Source organism: Malurus melanocephalus, unplaced genomic scaffold (genome assembly GCF_030028575.1).
Source record: "Malurus melanocephalus ecotype Western Australia unplaced genomic scaffold, MMel_1.1 scaffold_70, whole genome shotgun sequence".
In the NCBI taxonomy this organism is placed as follows: Eukaryota; Metazoa; Chordata; class Aves; order Passeriformes; family Maluridae; genus Malurus; species Malurus melanocephalus.
In genome coordinates this window covers 2,565,260-2,592,841 of record NW_026623302.1, presented here as the reverse complement: position 1 = coordinate 2,592,841, position 27,582 = coordinate 2,565,260, and the positions used below count along the sequence as shown (strand labels likewise).

General features: G+C 36.9%; 2 protein-coding genes across 4 annotated transcripts in view; one reads left to right on the top strand and one right to left on the bottom strand.

Annotated features, from left to right (window-relative positions):
* The window catches only part of SGCG (sarcoglycan gamma), a 104,767-nt gene extending 100,830 nt beyond the window's left edge, over positions 1 to 3,937 (top strand). For both annotated transcript variants that reach the window (XM_057366736.1, XM_057366735.1), the window contains exons 8-9: positions 1,317 to 1,440; positions 2,932 to 3,937. In XM_057366736.1, the coding sequence (XP_057222719.1) occupies positions 1,317 to 1,440; positions 2,932 to 3,105 (298 nt within the window). In that variant the 3' untranslated portion in view covers positions 3,106 to 3,937. The remainder of the gene's footprint in view (positions 1 to 1,316; positions 1,441 to 2,931) is intronic.
* Positions 3,938 to 6,486: 2,549 nt separating this feature from the next.
* The window catches only part of SACS (sacsin molecular chaperone), a 56,557-nt gene continuing 35,461 nt past the window's right edge, over positions 6,487 to 27,582 (bottom strand). For both annotated transcript variants that reach the window (XM_057366733.1, XM_057366734.1), the window contains 2 exons: positions 25,920 to 26,011; positions 6,487 to 21,868 (listed from right to left, as the gene is read on the bottom strand). In XM_057366733.1, coding sequence (XP_057222716.1) covers positions 10,308 to 21,868; positions 25,920 to 26,011 — 11,653 coding nt within the window. In that variant the 3' untranslated portion in view covers positions 6,487 to 10,307. The remainder of the gene's footprint in view (positions 21,869 to 25,919; positions 26,012 to 27,582) is intronic.

Here is a 27,582-nt window from a genome sequence, read left to right as displayed (position 1 = left end):
AAAAAAAGAGAAACCTTTGTTAAATCAAATACTTAACTGAAGTAACAGGAAAAAAAAAAAAAAAAAAAAAAAAAAAAAAGGAAGAATTGAAATAGTAAATTGGACAGCTACATCAGCATTGTGTGTAAAATAATTTAATTTCTTCCAATGACTGGCAGTCGGAGTCTGGACTCACAACACAATGCTTTCCCAGTAAAGGACCTGCTGGGGCACAGCCCCCAATCACCTGGTCTGGCAGCTGTGGAGCCAACACAGYATCTGCTGGGAGTGCATGCATGTACATCCAGCCCTCTACATGTCTGGAAAACACAGTGGGTGGAATGGGCAGACTTGGGAGCAAGGGCGGTGTGAATGCAACCTGCATCTTTTGGGGTGTGTCCAGGGAATAGGAAAGCAAAAACTGATGAGAACAGGCACCGCCAGTTGTCTCACTTTCTCTGACCTTCATATTCACTCGCTTAATGTTAGCTGGTGTCATCGGGAAGGGTGAGTCAATAGTCACAATCAGAACCTAACAGGGGCCAGCTGTGATCCTGCAGGGCTTCCAGATGGAGCAGTTCCAGGTAATGGTCAAAAGAAGCAATGTAATCACTAGCTTGTTGCTAAGCTTGGGCATTTTCTTTCCTGTTCATGGCTTTTGATTAGTACTACTATGCCTGCTACGTAGCATGGAGATTCTTAAGAAACAGAGTCTTATCTTTTTGAAAAATAAAAATCTTTAATCCTGCATAGCTGATGTGATGAGGTGATTACTCAGATAATACAGTACCTTCCTGCCATCTTGTGACACTGCAGGTTTTGCAGCTCAACTTGTTATGCTCTATTCATTTTATTTCAAAGTTAATGGTTTTTGAGTTCCAGGTKTCATCTGGTTAAACAACAAACACACACACTGAGTGAAATCTTGGTCCTACTACTAACAGTGTCAAAACTCTCATTGATTTTAAAAAAATCCAGTTTATTAATTGTATTAATTTCAATGTCTTTTATAATATCAAAAATGAAAACCAATTGAAACTAAATAATGTGAAACTGGCTTTCAATTTAATAGATTAAATTACTCTTATATTGCAGTTATGTATGAAATAATACCTTTCATTTGTATTATGAATAAACYTCTATTTTTCATTTGAGATGTTTTCGTGGGTTTTCAAATAGCTGCTTCCTTCAAGTCTGCCTGAAGAAAAGGGAAGCTGCATCTTTTATATTACTTCAGGCAAGAGCCTGCAAGGGCTTGTTCAAAGTTCACTTATTTTTCTAAAATAAAGGAACATATGAGATTGTGCTGCTGTCTGATTTTCTGCTCCTGCTTTTAGGCTGGAATCACCAACTCGATCTTTGAGCATGGATGCACCACGAGGAATTAACATCAAAGCACAAGCTGGGAATATTGAAGCTCTTTCCCAGATGGATATCAAACTACACAGCAGTGATGGTGTGGTGAGTACAAGCCCTTCTTTTTTGTAACTATGGTTGATCTTTTGTGTGACTATAAATTCAAGCCTTTTTTTTCCATGTTCTGTTTATGTAACTCCTCAGGTTTTAGGATATTAAAATTAATAGTACAAATAATAAAACTTTTATTTACGTACATAATACTACCAGTAATACTACCATAATAGTACCAGTAAGACATAATATTGTATTAGCTTAGAGAAATGCTTTCTAATAAAACTTAGATAGCACTTAGCTCCCCACTAGCACAGTGATCCGCAGGCATCCCAGTGGGGAATCTTGGCCCAGAAGCAGCCCCAGAGTGGCAGAATTAAGGAGTGAAGCTCTGCAGCCATCATCAACAGCAGGCAGTATCCAGCAGCCTATTTATCCCCTCTGCAAGGCTGTACTGCCCCAGCTCTTCCACAGAGGAACTACAGACCAGCCCATGTCCATCCTTAGCCATCCTGGGCTCAACGGTGAGGCCTCAGCATTCAGGCCAGGACACACCTGGGTCCAGCAGCAGCACTCTTGGCTGCTATTCTGTGTGTGGGCAGGGACCCTGTCACTTACCTTAGAATCATRGAGKGAGTGAATTGTGCTGGAACARATCTTAAAGATCATCCAGGTCCAACTTCCCCTGCCATGGGCAAGGACACTTCCACCAGATCAGGTTACTGAGAGCTCAATCCAACCTGACCTTGAGCACTYTGAAGGATGGGTCATCCACAGTTTCTCTGGCAAACTGTTCCCGTGCCTCACCACTGGAAGAAGCTCTTTTTTATATCTTAATCCAAAATCTCTCTTCTTTCTATTTAAAACCAGTATCCCTGATAAAGARTCCCTTCCCAGATTTCTTGCAGACCCTCTTTAAGTGCTGGAAGGCTGCAGTAAGGTCTCCCCAGAGCCTTCTCTTCTCCAGGCTGAACAATCCCAGTTCTCTCAGCTTTTCCTCACAGAAGAGACGCTCCATCCTTCTGAGCATCTTCATGGCCCTCCTCTGGAGTCAYTCCAACAGGTCCATGTGCAGGGACCCCAGATCTGGATGCAGCACTGCAGGTGGGCTCTCACCAGAGCAGAGCAGAGGAGAGCAGAGGGGCAGAGTCCCCTCCCTGCCCTGCTGCCCACACTGCTCCTGTTCCAGCCCAGGATGTGATTGATTTTCTGGGAAGAACACATTGCTGGCTCATACATCATTTTTCATCTGTCAAAACCCCTACACCTTTCTCCTCAGGGCTTCTCTCAATCCATTCATCATCCTGCTTGTATCCATTTTTGGGATTGCCCCAGCACAGGTAGAGGACATTGTACTCAGTCTTGCTGAACTTCACCAGTTTTCTGTTAATGAAGAGGGTGGGCACCAGCTTATCCCTGTTTTGTGTTTATGTTTGCCAAGAYATTTTTAAGCCTCTGCCTAGCCAAATTGAACTTGTCTTGTGGAACATTATTGCTTTATCATCTCTAACGAGCCCCTTTGTCCCGCTTTTTCCCCCACAGCTTTTGCTCGATGCTGAAACTGTGCGCCTGCCTAAGTTGCCYGAGGGTGTGAGGGGTGGATCCGGGATTTCTCAGGGGCTCTATGAAATCTGCGTGTGTCCAGATGGAAAGCTCTACTTGTCAGTGGCCGGCGTGGGCTCCACTTGCCAGGAGTACAGCCGGGTGTGCCAGTGAGGCACCTGGAAAGGCCGCACACCCGCTTGCGCAGCAGAATTTGTATTACTGCTAAAGAGCATTGCCGAAAGCATAGTCTTCAGAATTTTAAAARCAAAGTACTCCAATTTAGGAAACGAATCAGCATCTACAGTTCTGGACTACAGGGTGTACGGGGAAGAAGAGCACAAATGATATTTCAGAAAAATGACTTGAATCAAATTACGTGTTTTGTCAGCAACACTTGGAAAACAGCCTTACAGAAAGCATAAAAATAATAAAACAAATATGTTTCCTTGCTGAACTATTATTCAGTCAGATGATTATGTCGTTGTTGATATTTTTGAGATCCGTGGGTTTTTTCTCTTACTACGTGTAAACACTTACTGTATTAGTGGGTGAAATTAAATTGAGGGAACTACTTGAATTATTTGTAAGACAAAGCATTACTTGGAGAATTCAGAAAGTGCCAGCAAATGGTCTATGCAATTTTGTTATTGCAATAACACAAGATAAAAAAATGCGGTATTTGTATAAGTTCTGTGTAAAAGGTCTTAATTTGCTAATTGTTTTCTATTTTAATTTGGCAACATATATGCTGGTTTGCTTATTACTGAGATTCATATAAAARTAACTAATGCAAAAAGCTCCAGAAGTCATTAAGCCCTCCCTGTCTCTTAAATCCATTCACTATACAACAGAGAAATATGTTAGTATATTTTATAATAGCAATTGTTTGTTTTACTGCCTGCATTCATTTAAATCCTTTTTTAATTTAGGACATGCTAATTCAACAAGGCAATCTGTTCTGCCAGCTGGACTAGTAAAAAGAAAAAAAAAATCTGTCTTCAGATTGTCTGACACAAGGAACTGTGTGGGGAGCTGGGAAAAAATCCTTTTATGCAGCCCACAGATTTCAATTAAGAGGAATATTTAATTTCCATCCACACATGTTGACTGGTATTTCTGATCMTGTCAGAGGGGGACTCCATCACAAACAGAGGATTAAAACTGCTCTTTATTATTTTTTACATTAGGACTTTGTATACAAAATAAATGCTCACCAGAGCTGACAAACAGTTTATTGGCCTTGTAAAGAAACATGACTGCAGACCTATTTTCCTGTACAGTGTTGCACTGAACACAAATAAATTGTTTGCAACACCTCTGGGTAGTAAGGTTTGTATTTAGTAGTYTGTCGCTTTAATCTCATGGGGTTGTAATTCCTTTGATGCTGTTTYGTATATACTTGATATTATCCAGGAAGGAGCTGCTATCACTTAGTGCCTTCATGTCTATTTACAGAAGGATTTTAACCCAGTTTTAGTAAACCACAGAATATCCATCTTTTGGGAATAAAAAATCATCATCAGGAAAATCAGAACAAAAGAATTACTAACTTTTTTTAAACTTGCTACTTCAGGTTTGGTGAACAAGGGAAGAAATCCAACACTCAGATGAGATCTCCGGTACACACARAACTCTACGCTGAGAAAGAGTCCCCAGGTAATGTTATTTGATAAAGCCCAGGGCAGTCCCTTTGCAATTTCTCCAAGAGTCTGACGTACAGAACTGGAACTGCCCTTCMGCAGCAGGGAGGAGCCCTCAGCAATGAATGCAAGCTGGAGGAGCTTGTAGGCAGTGCAAGYAGGAAACGCTTAAGGTGAATTGAAGGACTGAAGCAAGGTCTTATATTTTAACTGGAGAGTGCTCCAGTTGCTGTTATACTGCACTGCCTGTGGGAGAAACAGGAAGCCACACATCTTCCATATCTGAAATTCCCTTTTCTCGGGCTTGGATTCACTCCCTCCTGTCTCCAGGAATGAGTCCAAGGCTGTTGGTCATAAGGAAAGAAAAGTGTCTCTCCACAACTGTATCTCTTTACTATATTTGTCTTTACAACTAAACCCTCAGCTGAGGCACACTTTAAACAGAAACCTGTCTTCAGTATTCCTTTAAAATCAGTTTGGGTGGTTCCAACTCCTTGCCCAAGCTTCTACAGACCAAATTATGAGCAGACTTATCTTATTCATTGGACACAAATAGGAGCATTGAAATAAAGGTCAGCAAATACCTTTGCATGTGCGAGATATCTAAATACTGTTGCTACCAGTAACTTGGAGGACTGCAATGTCAACAGACTCCTATGGGTGTAGTATTAACAGCAAAACTGGGACTTGAGTCCTTAGAAATTTCAGCCATTGTTCTGCTATCAAGGACCATACGCCCACTTCCATGGGGTATCAAACTAATCATTCACCTAATGAATGAACTAATCATTCAACTAATCTAATCCCTAAACATTATCMAGATACTGCAAAATAGTTACAATCTGCTTGTTCTGCTGGCAACTGAAGCACAGCATTTTAAATTATACTAAAAATATATATATTATATATATATTAAGCTTTTGTTTGGGGGCACATTTTCAAATGTGATCTGCCAATTCAGAGCAAGGGATGAACTGAGGCTTTCCAGGCAAGAACAACCTGACCCCTAAAGAGCTAGGAAAATCACGGTGTAGTCCCCTGGCTGGTAACACTACTAAGCATTATGGCACCTCATTCAGACACTGCAATAACTACCACCTTTCTTGTGGAGATAAACCTTCTGGACTTGCTTCAGTTCACAGGTAGATTCTGAGTAGCACCAAAAACTAAAGATCTGCTGTACCTTCAGCACTGACATCATCCGAATCACCAACATGACCCTTTTCATTGCTTAAATTTCATTATTCTTTTCATTGTGCTATAACATTGACATCAGAAGTATTGTTGCGGTTGTGCACTGTTCTTAAAGCAACATCTTGTCACTGAGTATTTTCTTCTTTTAGATGTGGTTAGTAGAGAAACAAAATTTATGTTAAATTCACCAGAGTAATCAGCTGATACTACAATCAAATTGCTGGTAATCTCAATACAGTTTATACATCACTAAATTATCATTTCTGATATCTCCATGTCTTTCCCTCTCTCTTTAGTACTTCAAAATTACTGTTTCTACTTGAATCAAATTTCAGTAAACAGTTACAGATTAACAGAAAATTATGGCACAGGGAAGTGAGAATATGCAGTTCTCTAGTTTATTTCCAAAAGTATTATCCAAATGGAAAAGAGAAAAAAATCACTACCAGCATAGTGAACTGATTTGTTTGCATATTTACTCCCTCAAGAAGAATTATTTACAGCAGTTCTTGTAACTGGTTATAATTGTTACACGGTGGAAAAAGGATCATAAAACTTCACTGGTGATTGCCCAAACATGACACTTTTTGTTTCCATTTCACAATCATGTGGTATTTACATTTGTCTATCTTTATAYAGCTTTATGCAAAAGGAAATTGCAAGAATTGGAAACTGAGTTCATGAATAAACTTTATACATTTTGAAAAGTCTGCTTCTCCTTTTGTATTCAAATGAAACACAGCTTAAATCAATGTTTTCATTTTCAAAACAAAATTATTTTCTCAAGAATAAGAATGTAAAATGTATGTTATTTAAAAATATGAACAAAAATCTTAGTCCCAACTAAAAAGGTACTTCGCAGAATTTAGAAAATGCTTTACAATTAATTTTCAGTGGACATCTCTCATTCCTTTGTCTTAATCAGTAGTAGGTCAAAGTAAACAAAGAAATTACGCCAGCGCTACTGAATTAATCATCCAGAAAACAAACCAAAGAAAAGATAAACAGTTTTGATTAAAAATTCTTGGATATATCCCTTCATGTGATAAAATGTGTGTCTTTTTCAAATGAAAAGACTTACTTCGGTTGCCAAGTTTAATTATTTTTGGACTATTAGTTCAAACTACTAGTTTGAACTAATTATTTTTCAACTATTAGTTGTGGAACTATTTGTTCCACAAGACCAATCCAGCCTTTCTCAAAGTAGTTAGATCCAGCAACAGAAAATCTCATAGGTGGTACTAACCTCCTCTACTTTAGCTGAGAAATTAGAATAATTACAGCCTTGTTTAAAGCAATCCAAGTATACTAGTACCAAGTGAATGCAATCATTATAGTAAGTTTTAAATCCTATTTCACAAATCATTACAGTATCTTTACTGATAATGATCTGAGTACAAATATTGCAAAGCTACATTTTTTATACAACAAAACATTTATTTTTCTTGTAGTCAGCTACACAAAAATATTTCCTTGACAAAAAACAAAAACAAAACAAACCCCAAACAAACAAACAAATAAGGTATTTTTCTTGTCACTAATTACTGAGGCAAGTGTCCAGTGCTTTTTAGAATAGCTGTATATGTCAYTGTTTGAGAGGAAAGCTTTTAAAGCACAAGAAGATAGTAGCCTATCAAGGCTTACTCCAGCTGCACTTCCTTAGCTGCCCAATGTCTACTTAAATAAGTTTCCTATACCACTGACTTTTTGTTAAAACTCCTCAATTTTAATCTTGGGAGACAAAGCTACTGAAGCTGCATTTCCTAGATAACTGCTGGAACCTGTGGAAGCAGGAGATAATATATTTAAATGTATTTTTCTGGAACCTACATGCTAACATTTACTTCTACAGACCCTTACTATAGAATCATCATATCCTAGCTATTCTAAGCTTCCATACCTGACTTAGACACATTTCCAAGTCTCCCAGCTAAGCCAAAAGAATCAATTAAGCATTTATTTATTTTTATTTTTAATCAGGAATTAAATGGCACTTACAAAACCATGTTCTATCAGAATATGGTTTCCTGGTCTCATAGTCTCTTTATTTAGGCTAGCTGTTACAGTGAGTTAAGCAAATAAGAAATTATGACACTTCCAACTGAGACACTACTCTTGCATGTATCTCTGAAGCTATATATAAATTTTGTGCATTTAAATACAAGAATAATAGAATAAATTAGTTTTTCTGTGTCATTCAAGTTTTCTTTCTCAGCTTGGTTCAGTATTTAACATTGCTTCAGACCATTAGCTTCCTAAGAACTGGAATCATTTTCTTTCTCAAAGTGTCAGTGCTCAACAATATATACATAATAAACAAAAATTATAACACAATAGTTTAGTAGTTCTGCACAGCCATTTTRACAGTTCATAATAATAATACTGGTGAGGCAATATAAGTTGCTTATGAAACACAGTTATACACTTAAAAGATTTTCTTCCTCAAGAACTCACTTAAAAACAGGAAAGTGTTCACAGTGCTCCTGTTACACTTTTGCATGCTGCCATGATATCTTATGTTTTAGCTCCATTTAAAATGAAAAGCATGAGAACTGTTTCCYTTTCAAGTATTTTGCTTACCCTGAATACTATTCATCTGACTTAAAAGAAAAAGCAAGAATCACAAAGGCATCTATTTCAAAAACATGGGGAAATAACTAAACTGATTTATTTCATGGCACACCAGGATTTGTGTTTTACTTACATGCTATTTATTGCAAAAAATCAGCAAATGTACAATTTCTTCGAGAAAACTGCAAACATTTGTCATTGCAAGAAAATAAGCATGTTTCCTTTCCAATAGTATTTTAATATTTGTACAATAATTTAGAATTAATTGAAAAAAGACTATGTATTTACTTACATGAAAGCTTCAAATAATAGCTAAAGTTAGCCTACATTGTAAAACCAAAACACATCCCAGTGAAATATATGTTTGCATTTTTCTTTATCAAAATTATGGCACTTTATTTAATAGCAGAAATAATAATAGGGCTTCACAATCAGAAGCAGTATCATTTTTCAAATGTCACATTTTTTCAAGAACAAGGYCTTTATAATTTACTGAAAAATGAAGCAGACCTCCTAGTGATTTTTTATTTTTGTATTACAACACTATCACAGTTGTATCAGCCCTGCAAGCTTGGTGTTGTATATTTTCCTTTGTATTCGGTAAGTTAAATCGCAGTTTCACTGTGCTGTCAAGTAGACTTTATTGTAACAGCAGTTACAACAGTAGACAATTGTAATAGCATGCCACTGGAAAATGTTTAATATTTATGTTTAATGTGGCTGATCCAGCAAAGAAAAATCCTTCCATTTAGCATTATCCTTCATTTTTTATTTTTTAAAAATTTTTTTACAAAAAGCTAATGTTGAACATACTGCATGACACTACCAAAAGTATTACAAACTGTAAAAGAAAGAGTGTGAACTAATAATCAGATTTCTCAAGGGCTGTAGTGAATAACAAAATAAAACCAGCATTACATTGCAGCACCTTTAAACATGTAACAAAAAAACAGTGCTCTGTGTACACCAAAAATGAGTTACAGAATTGGACTACTACTAATGTTTGTGGAGAAATATATATATATATATGTATATATGTACACACACAAAGGCACACACRCAGGGGAAAAAAAGAAACTTAAGCATTTAGACATCTGAAAACTGAATTTTGGAGTTCAAAAACAATCATAAAACACCATATAATAATGTTCACTGATTTTATATCATCCACATGCATTTTTCATTAAACAAAAGATGTCAGGCTCTAGAACAAAAAGTAAATTAAATACTTCATTATTTTATAATAAAGTAAATGCAATCAATGCATGACATGACGTAGCATGTTAAATCAAGTATCATTATTCAGCATTTAAATAACTGTACCAGTTTACAGGTACTAACCTATCCTTTAAATGTTTACAATGTGATGCTGCAGAAAATTTATAATCAGATCCAGCTGGTAAGAGAATTACTATGAGTGACATGAATGTCCWCAGAACACAAAAAAATACAGACATGCTTTGGAGCAATACCTCCAAAGCTATTTTAACTTCCACCCCATCTCCCATTTCATTGTATATCCAGTCTTAAGGTTAGTACATTGAAAACAGACATTAACCTTTCAGAAACATTACATTAAATGAAATAAATCTAATAAGGAGTTATAATTACAGGCTTTATCTAACAGAAAGCTAAGCTTTGGTTATATAAAGTACAGTTCAATAATATGCCAATTAATCACAATGTTGTGCATATATCTAATTTTTGMAGCTCAATTCCTTGCAAATTCTAAAAAATATTCATGATTTACAGTTTGCTTAACAGCAGGCTCAGTTAAGAAAAAAATCCCATTTAAGTAAATTTCAGTTCAAAGTTCTTGGTACATCCACCTTTGTGCACTACACTTCTAAACTGCTTGGCAACATGTAACTTCTCGGATGTTCCGTAATCTGAACAATTGCATTTGTATCCCATCACATGGAACACCTAAACTCTTGACAAAACAGTTCCCTAACCTCTTCAAATCATTTATACTTTCTGTTGTATGAAGTTTTCAAGTTTTATTATGATACAAGCAGTGCATTCCATTACTCTCATAGCMACTTCTGAAGTAAACCTATCATTGGGAATCTGTGGAAAAGGAAGTAAGTCGGGATACCTAGTTTTTAAGCTATCTACTCCATAAGCCTCCAATGTCTGAACATCATTTGAAAGTCCTTCAAGTTGCTGACTGTACTCCTCTATTTTTTGTGCAAGAGCTGCGGGTTTTACATCTTTGTCTGACTTGCCCTTCACAGCATAATCGGCTGCAATCAAGGCTAGTTTAGTAGAAAGGTAGCATTTAAAGCACACCCATTCATTGGCATTTTTATGAAGGTCATTTCGTGCAGCTGAGAAGTTGGCTCGGGCCTGCCTAAGCCATCGACGTGCCTCCACAGGATTGCCAACAGACCTGAACGTAGGTGGGACGAAAAAGCGCTGCGAGAAAGACGGGCCCGTGGAAGAGGGACACTTCTCTTTATACTGCTGCCTTTCGGACTTGTGGCTTGTTGCTTCCTGATTCCATGAGGTGTAAAATCTCTGAAATGAAAATTTATCTGACTGAAATCGAGAAGCAGAGGATGAAAATGGTCTTCTTGAGGCTCTGTCCATATTTTGATCCATAAAGGCTTGTTTTTCCATCCGGTTAATCTCATTCTGYAAATGTTTGAAAACTTCATTAGCTATATCAAGATTCTCTGCATTTTTATCTGGATGCCATTTAAGATACAGCCTCCTAATAATCTTTTTTCTTTCAGATTCTGGAAGCTTCCAAGCCTGTTCAATCACAGATGTCACTTCTCGTAATATTTCTGGCAATAAGTTTGACTTTATCTTTTTTGGAGAGTGGTGTTTTGAGGACGTTGTTTTGTGGCTCTCTCTACCAGTGAAGATAGGTGGAATTGCCCTCAGACCATGTGCTGGAAATTCTGTAGGGCTGGTTGGGGTAGAAGGTGCGCTATCCCTGCCATGAGAACTTTCCTCCGGTCTGGAAAATTTGTACAAGTCAAGAGAGCTCACTATTTTATATTCACTATATCCAATATCAATCTGGTAAATCTTCCCTAGAAAACTGTGACTTTCACCATCTTCTCTTTCTACTTCTTGCACAATGATTGCATAGGTGTAAGTTGGCTGATATGATCCATATATATCACCACCTTCAGAATCAACAAGGTAACCRACATATTCGCCAGGATAAAATACATTCATTGGATCCATGAGAAGTGTATAGTGAATTTCAGCTGGTATAGGAGTGCCAGGTGTTGGCAGTTCAAGTTTTGAAGGCTCAGAAGAGTCATACTTTACTCCTAAACTGTCAAGCTTCTCACTGATCCGATAAATATCATTACAACCCAGCATGGCAATTAAATATGAGGTATCAGAAATCAGATTGTCGGTTGCAGATTTTAAGGTCATGGCTAATGCTAAGAGGAAATTTATGTCCTTGCTGTCAGAATGCTGTATGTAAAGCAATATTACCGCATTTCCATATCTCTTCAAGAAAGCAAACGTTTCACTTTTGCTGTGGGGAATAGGAGCAAACCCTTTAACTCTTAATGTTGTTTGCAACTTCTCAAAACAGGAAACTTTCAAACCTTCTCGCAAAGCTTTGCAAAGTCTTATTGCTTTTTCTTCATTAGCCAGAAAAGCATTGTCATTTTCATGCTTCATAATCCTAATGAGCCCTGTGATGAATTGCTCTGAAGACAACAGCAGCTGTAATCTTCCCTGCAAAGAACATAACGCTCCAAACTGACAAATTTTGGGAGACTCTTCATCCAACTGTTCTTCGAGAATACTGCTAAGTAAGCGAGGCCTCAGTTTCTGAGGGAATAACATTATCAATTTAGTGTGAAAGCCGTGGTCTTTGCCCAAGTAACACTGGCTAAGATCAACAAGCATCTGCACACCAATGTTACCCTGGATTCTGCTTTTGTAGTGGGGTGCATCATCAAAAACCAAGATACTAGACTTTACCAGCCTACCATCTTGACTGGGAAGGTAAAGGGCAAAATCCCTCATATTCTCAAGGTCATTCCTGACCTTTACAGAATCATTCTGAAGACTTTTGAACAGGCCTGAAACTACTCTTTTAACTGTGCGCATTTCGTTAGGATCCAACTGCTTTCCCTCTGAACTCTTGTATATGCGACCTAGAACTTCAACATACTGCTTTGTTGAAATAATATCTTCAGTACCCAAATGTTTAAATAACTGATGAAACGTRCCAAGTTCTAAAGGAAGTTTGTAAAGATAAGGTTTAAAATCAGATTCATACTCAAGATTTATTACCACCTCTTCAGGCTTTAGGAGCTTCCAACCTTCTTCCACCATTACAAAAGAAACTCCTCGAAGCTGAAAGCGGAATTCCCTCTTCTCTGTACTAAGAAACTCATAAACACTTCTTAGGACCTTGGCCCTAGTTTTCACCATGTCCTCATCCAAAGTTGTTATATTGCATATGTTCCTGCAGTTATTGATAACTTTGTCCAGAGGAGGGTCCAAATTAACATTCAGCATGGTTAAAACTTGCTCAAGCTGTTCTTGTGCACCAAGACTACTTCCCTCTTGTTCTTTGATGCTTAATGGTGTTGCTTTCTCAGGAAGAATGGGACATGATGTCCACAGCAACTGCAACACATCGGTCTGCTTGAATTTAGGATTCACCTGTGCCCCATTGAATCGTATGAGAGGAAGTGTCCCATTAACTTCTTGATACTGAGGATGAAATCTCACAAATTCTGCTGGAGCTCTTTCAGGGCACAGAAAAGGAATTAAAGACAATTCTTTCAGAAAATTTCCTGAAAAAAGGTCAGTTCTTTCTTGAAATATATGATGGAGGAGGACATCGACAGTATTCTGTAATGTTTCTTTAGACCAGTTTTCTGTGTTTGCTCGCATGCTGATTTCCTTAGCAAACTGCAGTAACTGCTGCTGTGAAATGATGAATTTCAATCCAATACATCGTAGGAAAGTTATCCATGATGGAAGGAATGTAGMTTGATTTTTTGGCTTTGTAAGTTGCTCCAGGTTCTTAAAAAACTCTTGAGGTATAAAGAATTTTTCAGGAAGCATAACTTCAAAGACTTTTACAGTCCTGTCATAAAAGTACTTTGCAGGTTTTAACCTGTTGCTTGCATCATGAATGATCAAAATGCTTTCAAGCTTTTCAAATAGCTGTTCTTTTATTTCTGAAATTTCTTCAATGCTAGTTAGCCTATTCTTTAGGTAGATCAAATGTTCTAATTTTGCATCATAAGACAGACTTTCAATTTTTGGCAAAAGATGTTTCAAGTACACTTCAAGATCATCCACAGAGACGCAGCCAAGCGTAGTATACAAATCTTTCAAATGAACCTTCTCCTCAAGAAAAGCTGATGAAGTCGATTGTGTCCATCTGTCTACTTCTATTGATGGGATGCTTTTTGTGAGGACATAACACGTCCCATATTTTGCAATGCTAATGTATCGGCCACTGATTGATTTGTAACATGGAAGAGACTTTAAAATCTTAATGTCATCCTGAGATGTCAAATGGCATAAGTTGCAGTTGAAGTACATTAAGAGAGCCTCAAAGTCACTTTCTGCTAATTTTTCAGTCTTAAAAGTTGATGTCTGTACCATGTATTGTATGGCTTTCAGAATGCTTGAAGGATTATCTATGTTTGCTGTACGTCCCGATAACAAAGGCACTAAAGCACTGTCTTTGGAGCAGATTTTGTTCAATGCCAGCTGAATACAGCCTGTTTTCATCAAAGCATGGAAGACTTTATCACTCTGAGCATTTGGAAACACAGCTATATGCATAATGCTGAGTGGCAGCAAAACATCACACTCTGGCACAACAAGGTGATTGGCTGAGACAGTAAATTTTATACCTGGGAGCAAAGTCCAGTCTTTCAAAGTTTCAACAACGCCATCGAATTTCGCTTGTGAATCTTCTTGCTCTTCCTTAATATTTATAGWCTCACTGATAAAATGCCAGGCACTTTTAAGCCAAGACTCACTTGCAAAGTTTTCCTTCCATTTCATACAATTTCTAGTTTTATATTCTCTAGGCAGCACAGATGATAACAATTCAGCAAAACTTCTGATATCAAAGACTTTTGCTACTTCACTGCTGAGCAGAATATTGTTGTATCTCAAATACAATGTGTTCATGAAGAGATCCTTGCGAGATGGAATCAGTTCATGGTACGTTGTCAAGAACTTCGGTCTCTTTGAATCAAAAACTTGCAGAACATTGTCAAGAGTAATAAGGAGTGGCAAACCTTCAATTTGGATTTCATTTTCTTCTGCATCTTTGAAACAGTAGTCAACCAGGAGTTTGAGACTATGGAAGAGTTTCAAATTTGTCTGCTGAAGACGACAGGGTAACTTTCCAATGTGGCAATTAGAGTCTGGAAAAGAAAATGTCATCAAAAACAATCGGACATCAGCAGGTGTCACATAGGTGACAGGAATATCTGCATCTACTAAACAGTGGTAGAGATTTGCAGTCTCATCACAGTTATATACCAAATTAAATCCAATTTCTAAGAGYAAATGCTTTAGTCTGTAAACATTTTCTGCCACTGTCTTCCGTGTTGTGATGTTGTATTCTGTATTTTTGAGRTGCTGCAATTCATCTTGTAGCAAATTGTCAAAGAATGGTCTGCCTTTGTTCACAGTAGACATGTTAACCCATGTGATGATAACAGCAGAATGCAAATCAGAACCATCAACATTTGGAGCTCTCATAACTGGTAAAAGACGCTTCAAATCTTCATAAATGCAACTGTAAACTGCTTTCACTAAACAATACCAATCTGGCTGAATATCAAGTCTATTAACTGGAAAAAATGATAAAAACTTTTTTAAAGTGTCTTTCACGGCATGAATAGGTGTGTTTTGCAGCACTGATACCGTAGGGTCAGTGCCTGGAAAATACCTCTTCTTCAGTTGGATCAGCAGTTCAACATAGGCCGGTGCTATCAGCGCTGTCATTAGACTACTGTTCCAGTCACTTCTTACTCCAACACCGTTATCATCACGCCACAGATTTCTTCTTGCAGAGTCCAGAGCAAAGTGTCCATTCACATGGAAAGGCAATCCAGTTTCTAATGATAAGGGTAAAAAACAAAATGCTCTGTGGGGTTTTTTGTAATTATGAGTAATGCAAGCTGCTACTCCACCACGAGGGAAAAGAGTAATATCCTCATTCTTGTGGGCTGAAACCACACTTTTGGATACCTTTTCCATGGCAGAGAAACCAGACCTGTTACAAATTAACCAAGTTGTGAGATTTCCTTCYGAGTCTTCAGTATCCATTGTGTAAGTAATCTGCTGCACAGGTATTTCACTTAGCTGCTTCTTTTTAGTTACACTGTCGATTACAGATGCATGGAATTGCTTTCGTTTCAGTCTGTCTCCATCCGTGATTTTGCCTTGTACAGAATACAGGACATTCAGTGCTCCTGTTGTTTTTTCTATCTCACAAATAGAAATTTTTTCCATATGGTTCAAAAACATTAAGAGTTCYGCTCCATCCGTACGCAGCTTATCTAAAAGATTCTGGACCATTCTATCTGAGCATGGAACTGATGAAATTTCTGATACTTTTGCCATTTCTCCGTTTCGAAGAGGAAACCTAAACATTGTACAATTGTCCAGTTTAAAGTGGTTTCCTAAGTAGAGATCCAGTACATCTGAGAACTGTGTTCTGAAATCTGCATCTAAATCTCTAAACATGCGACCAGGACTTGTTGACGTTGAGCCTGGTGCATATCTTGCATGAGGATCAAAAATACAAAGTATATCGTTGCCAGACAGGAAAGAAGGGCAATCAGTAATGTGATAAACAGAATTGAAACCTATACCATATTGTCCAGTTTTACAGGGATTTCCTACTTTTGTACCTTTTCCAAGGTTCTGGATTCCCCGAATATCATCTTCTGTAAAAGGCTGATTGTTGTAAACACACAGTGCTGGCCCTTGAAGTGGTGCCCATTTCTCATCAAATATTCTATCGGCTGGATGCTGTCTAGGATCAAATACAAAACAGATCTCTGTAGCTTTTGCATCATCTGCATTCTGAAGGAGCTCTTTCAGCATTTCTTTTTCTGAAGGGTAAGCATTCAGAATGCTTTTAATCCTACTAGTCAATTTTTCCTTCTGGCCAAATTCTGTTCCAAGGGTAGTAAAACAGATATTTGATGCATATCTTTCTAAGGCTTTATGGCGTTTTGGTATTGCTCCAAGCTTCACAGCAACTTCTCTTGGAATATCGCCATGACAATATTTAACAGTTGTGTCTTTAACTTTAATCCATGGACAGTCRTTGTAACACAATGATTTTGCAGGCAGAAGTGCAAGATGAGTATCTGGCAATAAAATCTCACCATACTTTTTCTCACAAAACTCCTGCTTCTTCTCTCTAATGAGGCCCCATATTCCTTCACTAATTATTCTCCTGCAGAGCTGAAAGTTGTCTTCTGTTAGTTGTTTGGTCCCTCTTTCCTGATTTATTAATTCCAGAACTACAGCAAAGTCTTCAACTGTAAAAGCCTGTCTTACACCCACACTTTCAAACAGCTCACGGAAACTATTTTTATAYTTGTTAGGCAACTGATAGAGATAGGGTGAGGCTTCAAAATTCAAATGAAAAGACACTTTTGACGGATCAGCATACACATTCTCAACCAAAATAAAACTACAGTTTGTTAGCTGTTCAATTATCATGGCTTTTGTTGATTCACTCTCTAACATTGCTTCATGCAGATATTTGTAACAAGCATTAGTGATATTTTCTTGATACAACGTGATTCCATCAAATGACTTTGCAACTTCTTCTAATTGATTTATGACTAAATTAACAGCTGGTTTCTTCAGTAAACCCAAAAATTCTTTGACAGCTAATGACAAAGTACCACAACCTTTAAAAGAGTGGGAATTTTCATTAAGAATTGGTTGTGTGAGGCAAACTRTATCTTGATGATCAGCAGTGAAAAGATCATTTGCTGAAAACATCGCTTCAGACTGAAAATCACTACCTTTCCAGTGCAGTGTGAAACCTGCTGGTTTGCTAAGGAAAGGAAGGAAAGGAATGTTTTGACACTTTGCAGCAAATTCTTTAGCTCTAGGATCTCTAGATTTTAGTTTTTCATCAATAAGACTCAATATTATACTGCTCCTGAGACAAGCTGCAGCATGATCAGTCTTGTTAATTTCAGCTACTGACTCTGCACGTTCTATCAGATCTTCCCATAAAATATCATCTTTAGCCATTCCCAACTGAACAAGTTTAACCAAAATAACAGGGTTAAGGTAATCCTGAGTGGTACCGTAAGGAAATCTTCCATCCTCAGCATCATACAACTTTGCAACTCTTCCTTCAGGATGGATCAGTCTTGATGGTGTAACTAAAGAATGTCCATCCAATGAACAAGGAATGCATGGAGTAGCACGAAGAATTCCTGAGAACTCCTCAATTTTTTCATTGAGAACGTAACGCATTAAAGGATCACGCAGCTCTGCATCAATCTCCTGAACATTAGGGAAAAATACCTCAGAAAAGAACTGTTTCTCAGAGAAAGTGTTCTCCAATAATATGTATTTGCATCCCGCTTCTTCAAATCCTGTCTTTACCCAGGATGGGAGATCTACAGCACACAGATTTTTAGAACCAGTTTTTTTAAGGTACTTCAGAAAGATCTTGAAGGCTGATGGCCCAACATCTGGCCGTTTCAGTATGGAGTCATCTAAAAACCTTACATTCTTCATGGAAACCCAAGACGAACCATCAGAAAACACTTTGATCCCTTCTTTGCTTTTCATATGAGCTATGTCCTCATAAAACCCTTGACAAATAACAGAAAAATCATCGTGAACTGAATCAGGATCTGGCCACACTGCAGAGTAACTGTAGTCAACTAGCTCACCATTGATTGCCATGTCACGTAAAACACAAAGGGCCTCTATGTAGGCTTTTACAATAACATTCCTCATGAATACTGTATTCCATCTTCCTTTTGTGTCTGTTTTCCAGATCTCTTTCCGATTTGAAGTAACTGCAAAGCAGCCATTTATGTGAAAAGGTAAGCCTGTTTTTATCCGCAGAGGTAAATAGCAGAATACTTCACCTATGTTGTTGCAATTGGGTTTCACAATCCATTTTTGATCCTGCGTTTCAGACAACAGGACTCCTACACCACCACAGGGAACTAGGCCTAGTCTCCGTCCACTGTCATGCAAGGAAAATTTCAAAGCCTCTCCAACATCCATRCAAGAACATATAAGCCACGTTGTTGAATCTACTGTTTTCTGTGGCAATTCATCACCTGATCTTTTCATCTGTCCTGATTTAGCCATTTCAAAGAATGCAGCTGGATCATCTTCGGTACCTCTGAAAAGTGGAGACTGTAAATCAGCAATCCGCCTAAATACATGGTGAAATTCTTCTACTACTATCTGTAGGATACAGGATGACTTTGGTGTTTCAGTGGGAAGCTTTTTAGTACTGCTGCTGCAGGCCTTCATGAGTTTAGCTGCTTCCTTTAGAACACTTACATTTGGTGCAGTCAAGGCTTTGGAAGAGCACAGATTTTTTCTGATAGTGACAACATCTTGTGCCACGCCAGGATCGTCTGCTTCAATTTTCAAGTATTTYAACACCATTGAATTTACACTCTGAGCAAATATTATCAGTCTATGACCACAAATGCTAAATTCATCCACAAGAGAGTAAATGTCTGCTGTATTGTAAGATGCACTGCTGACTTCACTCACTTTAGCTTCCTGCTGTGTCCTAAAGGACAGCCTGAAAAGTGTTCCTTTGTAGCTGTAGGGAGATTCTACYGTCAATGGTAGCTGGCAACCAAAAACTCCTATGAATGGCTTAAACTGATTTGGAAATTTTCGCAATCTCTTCTGTTGTTTACTCCAGTTGATTTTGATGCCAGGGTTAGATTTATCTCTGATATGTTTACTTATATGGTTGACATTTGGATCAAACATAATCATGAACTCCCGGCTCAAAATAATAGGAACATCAGTGATGTGATAAACAGAATTGAATCCCAGTCCAAATTTTCCTACTTTGTCAACTTCACTCCTTTTYAGAGACTCTCCTAATCGAGTTATATTTAGGAAATCAGAGTCAGAAAACTCTGAATTATTGAATGACCACAAAGCTGGACCATGACATGCTGCCATTCCTGGATCCAGAAGGTTCTCTCTTATATCCATATTTCTTCTCATGTCAATCAGGAAATTACATTCTGTTGCATTAGCATCATCAGCATTTTGAAGAAGCTCCTTAAAGATATCTGAAATAGAAGGGTATTCTTCCAAAATGTTTTTAATTCTTACAGTCAGAGGCTCTCTTTGCCCAGATTGCTCAAAGCCCATATTTTCTGGATTAATCAATCTTGTACTAAGGCATGGGACATTTAACCACTCAGCAGTTTTCATTGGTATGTCTTCATGTACCAAAATTATGGGTTCAACAGAATCCTCAAGTAAATCATTCAAGTCATCAACTTTGATGTCACAGTAACAGCACTCATGAATTGGCTTCATTGCAAGTTTATAAGGAAGTTTTCCACTGTACAGCGGCATGGGCGTATGCAGACTCGCAGGGATCTGGTTGCTGTACAGCCATCTTATGATGCTCAACATTATGTGAAGGCTTTGCTTACTCTCTTGTTCCGAGAGAGACTGCTCACTCTTCAGATATATTTTCTGAATAACCATAGAAACATGGTCTGGTGTTAACTCTTCAATCGAACCACAACATTTAAACAACTGGTGAAACTTTGCCATCGTTTTTGGCACATAATGTAGATAAGGTTGGAGATCAAGATCAGGAACTGACTTAATAACTGCTTGTGTGAGGGAACAAAATGTTTTACCTGTCCAAACCCAKGGAAATTTCAGGGCTTTAAAAGCTTCTTTGCCTTCTTCTAGATGATCATGCATAAATCCATAAATCTCAAGCAAGATATGCTGAAATTGATAGTAGTCCTCATCACTGAARGTTTTAGAGCTATGCCAATCAACGACCACCTTGAAATGTTTCAAGACTGCTTTTATGCTGGGCTTGGTGGGGATGCCAAGTGCTTTTTCTATATCCAACAGTACATTTTCCACAAGAGGAACTGAGGATCCAACTAAAATTGCATGTGATATATCACACATTTCTGGTGGTGAACACAGACTACAATGATCTCCTTTCCAAACTAAGGACCCTGGATAATTTGGAGGCCTTTCCTTACTTGCAGGAATCCATTTTATCTTTTTCATTGCAGCTTTTGTTTCAGATGAGTGAAGCAGGGTATGGTTTTTGTTCAAAATTGTCAAGAGAGTTCTAGCTTTTCTTAATAGCAAATCATGATCGGTATTTGAGTCAGCATGTAAATTTTCAATTTTTTTTGCCACTCTCAAGATATCAGTTTCCTCAAGATGGGCTTCATTTTTTARGCCTATTTGTCTCAGTGAATGAAGAATATCTGAGGATGTAAAGATAACAGGGGGGAAGCAACTCTCCTCCTCAGCATAAAACAAATGTTGCAGAAGTTCTACCTCAGGATCAAAGAGTTCATTTGCTGACATTATGTTTTCTGGTGAAATCTTAATAAACTTCAGTGGGGTCAGCCAATCTATCACATCTGTATTTTCATTTTTCAGAAAAGTCAGATTTTCAAGAACCCATTGCATTATCTGTGCTATTTCATCATATGAATAAAAATCACTTCTTATGTCTTCTATAACAAACTTTAGGCAGTCTGTGCTCTTYAGCTGTTCTATTTTCAGCAGATTAGCTAAGCGAATAGTTGCTTCATCACTGCCGTCAATTATTGGAACAGAAAATCTTGGACCAGGAGGAATTTTGGCAGTGTGGTGCAATACCTTGCTGCCTTTTAGCCCAGTAAAAACAGGGACACATTCATCACATGATTTTTCAATTTTTTTAAATATCTGCAATTCCTGAATAATTCTCYTCTCTTTTTCACTTGCATCTGTTAAACTAGCTAAGAATGCCCTAAGAGCATCTTTATGTGTCGATGGGAATGACGCAACCTGATTGCATAGTTTCTGTAAGGACATTCTTTCCATTATTTGTAAAACAGCACTTGGCAATGGTGGATGCACATATTTTTTTATAAGTGGATGTTGGATAGAAATATCCAGTTTCTTAAGTACAACTCCACCAATTTTCTGAATAATATCAGCTAAATATTCTGGGAGCTGAGTCTCAGATTCATCTTCTAGAATGATAGGTGATGGATTCCTAAATCTAACCAGTTCCACTGATGTTTGATTTTCCTCCAGCAGCACCTTGGGGATAAGCGGCATTTCATCAAACACACTCAAGTCATCAGAAAAATGTATATATAGATTCTTCCAGACCATCTTCAGCCAGGAAACTGAGGGGTGCTTTTTTTCTTCCAGACCTGGATACCATTGTACAACCACATCTCTCCCAGGCCACACGCTGTTCATAACTTCTTTAATGAGCCGGGCAAACCTTTCTGGGTTCAGGAGCTGCAGCTGAGTGCATGGCCTCCCTGAAATTACAGCAACAGGGAAAAGCTGTGAGAATCGCAGAGCAGAGTTACCTAGCAAAGGCYTTCAGGAAGAAAAGAAAAAGGAAAATAAAAAGTCTAATCTGTGCCCTGTCTTTTTGTGGGGAAAAAKATATTTGTTAAATAGGACTGAATATACCAGCTTCCTTTGCTTTCAGGAGTTAATTAAAAGCAAATACATTCCACATTAGTATAAAAATGTAAACAAATTGAAAATTATGAATATGTTATTACATTTGTTAGTTTAACACAAAAGTTCTCAGGCATACATAGCAACCAGAAATTTAGAAGTGAAGTGATGTTTCAAACATTTTTTTTTGTTTGGCTGATTCTTTACCCTACTTATTTGCCTAGTGGTAAATAAAAATCTAATCCATTATTTGTCTATAATTGCAAATGTTCAAAGAGATTTGAAAGATTATTTATTAGATATAGCAAAGTGGCTCAGGGGCAGCTGATCTCACAACTAAAACTGGCAAGAAACCTAGACTCAGAAGTGCAGAAGTACTGAAACTAAGTCTATATGCTTTTATTCTTACTATCGAAGTTCTTACTAAAAGAAATGTCCTTACATTCCTGTCTTAATTCTCATTAGGACAGTTTATACTTAAAAACTACAGAACTTCTAGGGGTAAAATAGCACACAATATAAAAATACCACTACCTTCCAATACATCAGAAACAATGACAGAAGTGGAAGGAAGAAATCTATTTGAATTTCAGATCTTTCATCATGCATCTAGATAACAYTGCCATTTTCTTGAAGACAACAGCCCAAATAAAGATCAAGAGCAGTTATAGACAACCCTCAGAAAAATACTTTTTTCTTTCATGCATGCCTACAAAGCTATGGATTCKGTTAGCTCTATTGAACAGAAAACAAGTAAACACACCAGCTTTGTGAAAGTGAGGAAAACTTGCAGAAGGGGACAAGGAAGATAAGAAAACCTATTTAAAAGCTAAACTTAAATCCCCTTTTTTTTTCTTTGAGAACAGAAGTTAGAATATTGTTTTTAAAATTATACATGATCTTAAATTACTGGAAATCTTTCTGCATGCAAATTTMTTAAGAATATATAAATAAACCAGTGAAAAGACTGATAATTCCATGTAACGTCATTACTATGTTTTCTTCACCAATATGCATTTTCCTCTCAGCTGTATTTAGAAATCTTTTTATCTTAGGTTGCTGTCTCTTGGCAGCTCTGTTTGGCAAGGTTTTTTACAAGAAACCTGASTTAATGGGAATAGCTAATCACCAAATTCACACAAATATCAAGCTTCAATCCAAACCAGTACAAGTTCAATTAATAACCATACCTGAAAATCCCCAGAGAAGCTGTTGGGCTAGAATATAATCAAATCTATTTTTAGAAAACATTCTGTGAGCTACGTATTAATACACTAAGTACAGAAACAGTTGCTAAGTAGACAAATACMTTCAGATTTTAGTTCATACTTTAGGAGATTAAAAGTAAGATCTATTTGTCTTTGAAAAACACAATAAAAACAGTTGCATCCCATCATCTCAAAAAAATAATATGAGAAAATTTCTATTTCTGCCACTGTATCAGAAATCTCTCTGATGCAATTTCTACAGCTATATAARTAAAATTCTTAACAGATTAATATTTTTAAACCTCTAAAAATCCCCTCTAATACTTATTATTTATAGTAACATACAGCTTTTATGGTAGTGCAGTTGTAYTTTACAATTATGCAGAATCATAGAATGAAGAATAATTTAGAAGGAGGTACAATGAAAAGTAGGACACTTGAATCTTGTAAAGGATTATCTAATAGTATTTAAGAATTTCTAGAACACTTAGAAGATTCTCATCATATTTATTTACCAAATATGTTCTAATGAATGAGAGGCACACTACCAAGAACAAGTCCCTAGAAAAACATCATTCAAAGAATCTGCCAGAAGAAAAGAGAGACAAAAGCAAGACGTTAAATGTGTAACCTAAAATCTTCCAAGTAACTAAAAAGACTAGAAAGTCTTCATTGCASCTCTGAGACCAAGCCTGGAAGGGAAGGAATGCCCTAGAACTCAGCAAGGGACTGGTTTAATAACATACAGGGTTTTTTCCATTTCTGTCACCTTTACTTTTTCTGCTTAAGATTTATTCAAGCATATACTGCATTTTGGTTTGGTTGTTTTGCTCTGGGTTTTTTTGTTGTTGTTTTTTTTTTTAATTTAAGCATGTTTTTAGATTGCTTTGTGACATTCAATTGGAGGAAATTGTCCAGAAAAGTACATCTTGAAAGTCAGTTCAAGGTTTCATCACACGGAACAGGCATTTCTCAATACAAACATTGCTGTCCTATATAAAATTTTCATCCATCCAATCTCACTGTGATTGTCTTGATACCTATATATTACTGTTCTTTGAAAGTTAATATTAAACAGTAGCTCCTTAGGGTTCTATCCTAGATCATGAATATTCCCTGTTTGGATATACAATTGGTAGTAGTCATTACTTTCAATACTTTCCATTCTGTTTAAAAACAGTACTAAGGGAAATCAACAGTAGGAAAAAAAACTAAACCAAGCACATTCTATTGCATTAATAAACACAACATCCATCATCTAATGTGCTGATAAGACTTTGAAAGTTCTGCTTTTTAAAATAAGGGTTTTCTTTATAATAATTTCAAATTTGATGTCCTTCATATTCAATCAAAGTCCCAGATTTCACATTTTCTATACACTTTATATTATTTTAATATTTACATGTTTTACTTTATGCAAAAAGTCACTCAATTCTTCCAATTTTTTTTTCACAGATGCTTTGTCATACTTTTAAACTTTATCATCTTTCCTCAGAATTACCTTATTTTTCTATTGTTTTTGATAATGAAGGAATGACCAAAACAGAAAGGAGGAGCTTTAGAACTCAACAAAAAGAATAATAAAGAGAACATTTAAAGGACTGAAGGGGAAAAAGGTCAGAACACAGAAGAAATAGAGACTGAATGAGTGAAGACCATGATAAATGATATAAAGAAAAGCRAATCAGGACTATGAGTTATAATATTCTACTAGTCTAGTTCTAATATCTTCAGTCTAAAAAAGAATTCTGGTGAATCAAGTCATTAAAAAAAACAAACCAGAAACAAGAATGTTTTCCTGAAAAGTACATTTTCTAGATATTGAAGGACAGCTTATTTTTAAATAGTATTAGTACAAGGTGAGCTAACAAGTGAAATGGTTTCTGAACTGTGTTTACGTGAAGATACTTCTGAGATTCAGGCCTCARATTTACCAATCAAATGGTAAACACAACGATGGAAAGGTAAGAGCAGACAAACTGATAAAAAAAAAGCCAAAAAAATTAACAGTGATGACAATTAAACATAGAGGTATCTTATCTATAGATGTAACAAACTCCTTTACCAAGTCTTTTGATCATGAYTGGCAGTACTTCAGTAAGTCCACAAAGAAAGCATTACTATTTCCACATTGACACAACCATAAACTATTAATTAAGAATCAGGAAACACATGATGAAATTATATGATCTACAGTATGCTTGAGGTTAGACACTTMAACTGATATAATCTGGTTTAAAACAAATGTACTAAAGCAATCACTTGCAATTGTGAGATAAAGAGATGATTCACAATGCCAAAACCATAACAGAGCCATTGCATATGCAAATACTATAAATACAAAACAGAATTAAGATTGTCTTAAATGGAAGAATACCATTTGAATAAAATTCTTGATCCTTGAATACATTTTACTAAGTGAGTACCACTTATTTTGTTACAAATTTTCATCCTTCCTTTGCCTTTTTGTTCACGTTGTGAATGAATTTTCATTTCTGTTGAATTTTCATTTGTGTAATTTCCAATTCAAACAATACAGTCTGTCATATCTTAATGGTGTTTGGTTTTTTTATGATGACCAACTTATTTATGGGAACTCAAGTTCAAGAGACATTACTTTAAATTTGGGKTTGGAGTTAGTCTGTTTGAACCACTAGAAGTTGATTTTACTATAAGAGAATACAAGAGACATTACCTCGGCTTTTGGCAGCTTCTTTCAAAGCAGCAAGAATCTCAGGCTTCAGATCATCAGAGAGTAACCTTCCCTCCAGGCCAGGAAAAAGAAATCTAGCACACAAAAAAAAAAAAAAAAAAAAAAAAAAAGAAAAAAAAAGTCCCCACAGTTTAGCACTTTAGAAAAGCATAATTTATTTATGTTACTGCATAGGCAGTAATCATACCAGCCTGGTAATCATCATTGTAGAACAGCAGCATGCAAAGCAACCATGTATGTATGCAGAGTAGGGTTTTCAGTGGGCATTTTCTGACAAATGAAAAAGKCATACATTTAGAGGCAGAGAGTAGTAAGAAAGTAATTTTTCCAAAYACTCTTCTTTTCAAAGCATGTCTAAGCAAGTTTTCTTTTGATAGAAAAACTGGGATTAGAAAACTATTTTCACCTGCTTGTATTGTAACAAAAAAAAAGTTAAAACCACCTACCATTCCATATCTCTTAGGATTCTGTTTGAAAAATGTACAAAATTACAACRTATTATTCTAGAATGTCACACAGATCTGTAGATCTGAAATGACTTGCAAATTTCAGAAGATCTGCAACCAATGGTTAAAATTATTGTTCCAAGAGTCAGTCTCATCCTGCCCTTCCTTTACTATAGCACTTAAATTGATTTTCAGGGCTTTGTGAAATCAAAAATAAATATCCAGTTTAATTCTGACTGCAGGTATTTTTATTAGACATAAACCACCACAGAAAGAAAGTTCCCGAGAGCTTATTTGATCTTCTTAATAGGCTCCAGATTTGAGCAAGGAATAAGAAAAGAGCCGGTCTCCTAAATTGAAAGGGATCATCTAACACACATAATTTATCTTACTTAAAACACTAACGTTAAAGATACTTGATGTAGGCAAGAATAGCGGCAAAGAAAGCATTACTATTTCCAAGTTCTGTTTTATCACAGCTAGTAAGGAGGTCTATTCCTGTTCTAATATGCTTTTGTATCAGTTTTRCAAGGCAATGGGTAGAAACTCATGCACAGAAGTTCCACCTGAACMTAAGGAAGAACTTTACTGTSCAGTGACCACACAAMAGAACAGGCTGCCCYGAGAGGGTATGGAGCCTCCCTCACTGGAGATWCTCAAGAACCATCTGGACACAGTCCTGTGCCACATGCTCCAGGATGTCCTGGTCTGAGCAGGGGGGCTGGACTAGCTCCCACACTGTGGTCCTTTTCAGCCTGACCCATTCTGTGATTCAGATTAGAATATAACAGAAAAAGAACAGCAGCAGACTTGAAGATATGCAAACTGCTCTCAAGAAACATGAGAAGGCATGTTACCTGCATCAAACTGCATTTCTTGAAGATTGGCWGTCTACATTATATTCAAAACACAAATTACATAAGGACCTCACTTGAAGAACTTTTTACCTTAATAATACCTATATGGGATGCTCCAACCCACCTCTACTTCCCTTATTATCAGTCCACATAGCAGTAAAAGCAACAAAAACAGGCCAAATGTCACATTCTCTCAAGGTGAGGGTCTGGAAATTAGGGGAACTCTGAGGYAATGAAGAAGGAGGGCTCATTGTAACCATGCATACAAGTAGAACATTGTAAGGGAAACAGTAGGACATCTGGTGTGTCTGAGTGACTTCAAGCCATATGTCTTTAGACCTT